We start from the raw sequence: 6,567 nt of genomic DNA on the forward strand, positions 1-6,567 counted from the left end.
ATACACCATCATTTATCGCATTATTGGCATTGTGCACATATCCCATAGCATTTTTATACACAAGTATACAGATTCAATGAAATTACAGAGTTATATATGCTGAATTGGCCATACCATTCTTTTCTATATATACATCACGCTTATATACAGAGCATGCAATGCTGGTGTACTAATTTTTTGTTAGAATGGAAATCAATGTCTCCTTTGATCATTTTGGATACATCTAGATTCTCTATTATAATTTATTGGCCCCAACATACGCTTTCTTCACATGCCAATTCAATTTAACAAATGGGAATAAAAAAGAAGAGAAAACTTTACATCCTAATAGATATCAAGGCAAAAGTTACAACTGCTAATGTTGAAAAATAGTTCTCAATACAAAATAGAGCTAAAAGTTGTGTATCTTTCCAATACTTACACACAAGGTCTCAAATAATCTATTGTCATTTGAACCCTAGTGTTCCCCTTGCTCTTTGCCATTAAAGCAAGAGGAACATCCACAGCAGGGGAAATGTAATTCACCTTATATATCCCACCATATATAATAAGAGGCTCCTTGATGCTCGGTCTTGCATTTGCATTTATATGTCTCCATATAAAAGGCCCAAAAAGAAATGGAAATCAAATCTTGTCCAGCAAAAGCAACCTTTGGATCTCTTTACTCACATTTGCATACGAACGAGAATATTAAGTTCCATCAAAAGAAAGCTCGAAATCAATGGAAACCAAATATGTTTTTCTTGTTATCTCAGACAACCTTTTTGATATATAAATATAATGATATAGATATATCTCCTCTTCACGGGACCCCATCCATCATCCACCCACCCTTTTACACACTTTCTCTAGGATACCTCTTTCCAATTATGGCCTTACGTAGCACCTATCCCGACCTCCGGGATGGTATACTGGAATGATCCGCACCGTTACTTCTGATCCAACTTGCATCAATCTTTCCAATAATGGAATGCCCCCAGAGCAACCAAGATGCATCGCTGACAAGAAACCTTCTCGTCCGTTTGGCAAAGTCACGAAATACCCCACACTATTGATCTCTCGAATAACACCTTGCACAGTCCCTGGGTCTCCTGGCTTATACATCTTGGAATAGTCAAGTTGGAAGTTCTTGCGTTCCTCTTCAAGTTCTTTCTCACGCAGTTGTTGCATTGCTTCTCTCCGGTATTGCTTCATCCGCATCTTTGCCTCCAAATTATATGGACGGGTTCGCACTGTGGAGCTCATTGAGCGTATTGGTTGATAGGTTTGATAAGTTGGCACTTCTGGTGGTGTCAGAGGTGGAGATGGTGTCGCTGTCTAGTTAATCAAGGGGTAACAGAAAAAAGGGAAAGTTATACCAAAAAAATGTTTCTTTTTCTATTGTATTATAAAAAAGGTTAGCTCCATTATCTCTCTAAAGTCTCTAAATTATTTCAAAACTCTCCAAACAAAGGGGAAAGTTATACAAATTTATGGTTCTTTTTCTACTGTATTATAAAAAAGGTTTAATCTATTGTCTCTGTAAAGTCTCTAAATTATTTCAAAATTCTACAAAGGGGAGAGTTATTAAAAAATATGGTTCTTCTTCTCCTGTATATTGGCTTTTTCCTTTGATGGTCAAGAAAAAAGATTCATAAATATAGTTCTTTTGTTCACACACACACATATGCGTAATTCTATATGTATTAGTTTAAAAAAACGTGATTCGTTAACATGACTCCTTTTCTTGGATATATGCTCAATGTTTTCTCTACATTATTTCAGAAAGTGACTCCTTAATCTCATAAATAATGAGATAAGGAAATCAAGATGCACATGGTAGACAAGATGATCATAAGGCAGCTAGTATGAACGAGCAATCATATTAATGCTATTTACAATGAATAATATTCTGCCCAATCACCACACATTTATCTACACTATATGATTTCTTAATAATTGTTTTCTATGTGATTAGGGAATCGCATTTTTGACCAAGTATACAGAAAAACCAAGCATCTTCTTTTAATACCTTGAACATGATAGGTAGTTTTGTCAACTTCCATGAAAAATAGTGGAAACTTACAAATCGCTAAGTTTAATATCATATGAAGAACCCGTAAAATTATAGAAAATAAGGGCTAATCTTTTAAAGTTTTTATAGTAATTTGTTTATGTTTATCATATATGAATTGTAGATGCTAATTCTTCTTGTTAATTCGGTAGATCTGTCTACAATAATGGTATTAAAATAGCCAAAAGTTTTCAAATACCTTGAATTTGACGAAAATATTTGCCCCTTAATTCTATTTCCTTCGACATTTAATTATAATGACCACATTGACACTGGAATCAACATCTAGACTTACAGAAACAGCAAAAACAATATTGATTGTGCAAAACATATGAAACATCCATTTGGCAAACATATTAGCCCCGGTTTCTATTTTCCTTTGACATTTATCACGGTAGAGCAGCTAGAATGATACTCAAAAAATATATAAACGAATTTGCAAAAGTGAAGAAAAGGCTTACTTGAATAGTGTTCTCCTTGGGGATATTCGATTCATATTGAGCCTGATAATTACTGTGTTGTTGCTCAGGGACATTTTGAGCATATTGGTTTTGATAACTACTCTGCTGTTGCTCGGGGACATTCTGGTCAGGGCCATTCTGGTTACTATTATAATGCTGCCCATAAATATTACTCTGTTGTTGTGCAGGGGCATTCTGGTTATTATTATAATAGTGCTGATAAGTGTTCTGCTCTGGGATGTTATATTGGCCATTGAAATTGTTGTTATTATTATACTGCCCATATAAATTATTCTGCTCCGGAGGCAAACTTTGGTTATTATAAAGCCCGTTATAATTAGCATTTTGGTGATACTGCCCATTAAAATTTCTCTCACTTTGGTTATTATATTGCCCATTAAAATTACTCTCACTTTGATTATTATATTGCCCATTAAAATTACTCTCACTTTGATTATTATATTGCCCATTAAAATTATTCTGATCTGGCACATTTTGGCTACCATATTGCCCATTTAAATTACTCTGATCCAAGCCATTTTGGTTATTATATTGCCCATGAAAATTACTCTGCTCAGAGCCATTTTGGTTATTATATTGCCCATAAATATTACCCTGCTCGGAGCCATTTTGGTTATTATATTGCCCATTAAAATTAGTTTGGTTTTGCCCATTTTGGTTATTATACTGTTCATACGCATTATTCTGTTCTTGGGTATTTTGGTTATTATAATGCCCATATAAGTTATTCTGCTCTTGGGCATTCTGGTTATTATATTGCCCATTGAAATTGTTCTGCTCTTGGGCACTTTGATTATATTGTGCACTTAGAGAAATTGGTTTCCGATGGTGTGAAGAACCCCTTAAGGCCCCATCATTGAAGGAAAGCTGAGAGCCTTTAAAATTGATCAGATTTGAGTTTCCGTGAAATATGTTATATTTTCCATTGGGTCGAATTAGCGAAGAGACAGCATATTGATGTGATGCAGATGCGGCAGTTAAAGATATCATTTTTGAAAGTGATTAATGTCCTGGTGAGGATAAACAAAAGCAAAGAAAAAATGAACTTTTGAATACACAATTTATACACTCAACTTGTTCACACCTTCACTCACTTGATTGCTTGCATACTCGCCCAATCGCCCACTCATTCATTCTCACACTATCTCTGATTGAATCAATCAGGTAGTTCATTCATTAAGTCAGCATGTCATTTGTTCCATCCTCCTTTTATTCAAGATCAATCACTGCCACAGACCACAGAGGCCAGTGGCCATTCACTCGACTGGAGATCACTGGCTCGGTCATTCCATTGTTCAATTATTGAGTAATTCTATACACACTCACTCGATCATTTACCAGGTCATTCTCTCAGTAGGCAGATTTTTCAATCTGTCACACTTTGATCGATGTTCATTTGGTTTATAATAACTCCACACTGATTGGACCATTCTCTCAATCTCACTGGTTCCCCGGTCATTCTCACACTCGCTCATTTCCTCATATAGTCTTCAACCACTTGATCCCTTGGGCCATCACCTAAGTTATCCACTGGGACATTCCCTCAATCGAACACTCAATGAGGTGATTTATCTCAGAAGCTCATGTCAATGGGGTCATTCACTCATTTGCTCAACCAATCCTTTTGATTGACCAATCACTGAGATACTCATTTATTCAGTCATCTTCACATACTCACTTGATCATCTCCCACTCGTTCACTAATTCAAATATTTTTCATAGCTAGACAGCCCTAGATGTGAAGTGGGAAGCACCTAGAGGAAAAATTAATCCTTTTACTCTCATATCTCATCATCATTCAGTTGAGAATTATCTTAATTATAATTGAAACCCATGCTATTATAAGACAGTATAAGCATGTTTCCACTAAAAACATACTACATATGTACAGACACACACGCACACAAACACAGCAAAAGATGCTTAGTTCTAGACACAAAAAATGAAAACATTGTAAATAAAGCTTGTTTCTTAATACCTTAAATAGACCCACAAATAAACCCTAATAAAAGTATTTCGCATAATAGTATATGCCTCAATATAACTGGACGCCTACACAGATGGAGACTCGATCCCCTTTTTTGATACTTCAAGCAGACCCAAATACAACCCTAAAATTGATATGTTGCAAAGACTATAATCAATCATCTCCACGGATGATTAGTCTACACAACTGAGCAGAGAGCAGGAAAGAGAGATAAATCTGTCTGTCTATTGAAACTGTGGTCAAGAGAAAGAGGCTCCTCCAACATCTACCGTAACGACGTAAGATTTCACCCCAACAAAACCCTAATACTAATTCACAGACACGGGGAAAGAGAGAGCAGAGAGCAGAGACATACCTGAGCTTCAGTTGTATCTTCTTTTCCTTCAACTCAAAACGTTGGGCTCTTGTGCAAAGAGGGTAGGCGGAGGACGGAAGGAAGAAAAAGAAGAAGGAGAAGAAGATAGGGGTCGGTCACTAAAACCCAAGATAATTCTCTCAAGAAGAAGATATTTTCTGTGGGCTGCTTTCACACTCTGATGGCCTCCTCTCCACACAATTCCCCCTTACCAAACTAACAGACACTCGCTCTCCTTTCCAACACCCACACGTCGGTCGGTCGTGTCTCTGCCTCGTCCGTATTCTTCCATTTATGCTTTTGCGGGTTTTGCTTTCACACCTTCAGGGCTCTCGAGACAGTTTCTGACCCAGCCTGCTTGCTTCTCACTCTTGTCCTCGCCTGCCTTGGCCCAACCCACGAATGTTTGTGGTCGAACTGCCTACCTTTCCCCTACTAAAATTGTTGATGTTTGTGGTGTGCTTTCACACCTTCAAGGGGCACCTTGAGAAAACCCCCATCCAACTTTGCTTTTTGTGTTTGTCCTCCAACCACATTTGTGTCTCACTTTGGCTCAACTCGTGAATGTTTCTAGTTTGCCTCTCACACCTTTTACGGCCCTCGATACATTTACATATCCCCAAAGTGTGCTTTTAATGCTTTTCCTTCCATCCACATCCCTGTTTCCGTTGCCTCCATCTGGTCAATGCCTCTATTACTCATCCTTCTCTCCCTTCCGTGTTGCTTGGGGCTCATGTATGGATCTATATATGGAAGCCATGGCTCGACAAATGCTATTTAGTGGAGTTGTTTAATTCACACCTCTATCCTTTCGAGTAACCTTTCACACTTTTACACGTATGTGTAATCTAATCAAACCGAAAGATGTGAATGCTTGCTTCACATTTTCACCTTCTATCTCCCAACATTTAGATGGAAGGTAAGGTGTCAAAACCAATATCCCTTTTATTGCTCTTGGATTGAAACATCAAGGTATCAAAACCTAAAGGAAACATTGAAACTATATACCAAATCTGAAGTGAAGGGATCTTTAATTGTAGATTTGATGGAAGAAAATCACCTTTGGTGCAAGGGTTGGAGTAACCTTATTGTGTGAACCAAGAATGAAGAACATCTCTTTCTACCATCAAAGGATCAAATGTGCGACAATGGAACAACTCCAATTAAGATCCCTAGTGAAGACTAGCGTAGAAATAAAGATCTCACCTTCCTTGCACCGTGATTGGTCCCAAGGATTCAAGTGTTATTTAACAATGCTTTCCAAGGCGAGGGTAATGATTCTATGAAACTCATGAAAGATTTCATTTCCATTTATTTGCAAAACATGGAAGTTGTCATCATGGTTTGTAAAACAAAACTAGATAATGTGATTGGTGTTGTTTTGGGATCCAAACAATTCTAAACAACATAAGAGAATGTAATGAGCCATTTGATCACTATGTGTGCGCCACCCATTGGCATACAAGGGGTTAAGTTGATTGAGAGCGTCAAAGGACTTAACGCCTTCTTTATTCACCAACGAAAGGTGGAAAATAGAAAATGACTACAAATGAAAAGCTAAGAAAGCAACTTACGCAAGGTGAGCCATGAATGTCATGTCTATAAGGAGACCAAAAATCTAGGTTTTTGCAACAATATCCTTAACATCCTTGGCTTCAAGAATTACCTAGAGGTCTTTGTGATAGCTAAA

The 6,567-nt window shown here is 37.2% G+C and overlaps 1 protein-coding gene across 2 annotated transcripts; it reads right to left on the reverse strand.

Annotated features, from left to right (window-relative positions):
• Nucleotides 1–336: 336 nt before the first annotated feature.
• On the reverse strand, nt 337–5,005 carry LOC147866634 (GATA zinc finger protein). 2 transcript variants are annotated; one of them, XM_087317086.1, is made up of 3 exons: nt 4,878–5,005; nt 2,515–3,545; nt 337–1,317 (listed from the first exon to the last, which is right to left on the reverse strand). In XM_087317086.1, the coding sequence occupies exons 2-3, from the start codon at nt 3,523–3,525 to the stop codon at nt 868–870; spliced, it is 1,461 nt and encodes a 486-aa protein (XP_087173212.1). In that variant the 5' UTR covers nt 3,526–3,545; nt 4,878–5,005; the 3' UTR covers nt 337–867. The 2 variants fall into 2 exon arrangements, with proteins under 2 accessions (XP_087173212.1, XP_087173213.1); XM_087317087.1 differs by having other exon boundaries at nt 4,874–4,995.
• Between the last annotated feature and the right edge of the window lie 1,562 nt (nt 5,006–6,567).

This window comes from Azolla caroliniana, unplaced genomic scaffold, assembly GCF_043228905.1.
Source record: "Azolla caroliniana isolate FFs.n. ecotype wild unplaced genomic scaffold, voAzoCaro1.0.p SCAF_3, whole genome shotgun sequence".
Taxonomy (NCBI): Eukaryota; Viridiplantae; Streptophyta; class Polypodiopsida; order Salviniales; family Salviniaceae; genus Azolla; species Azolla caroliniana.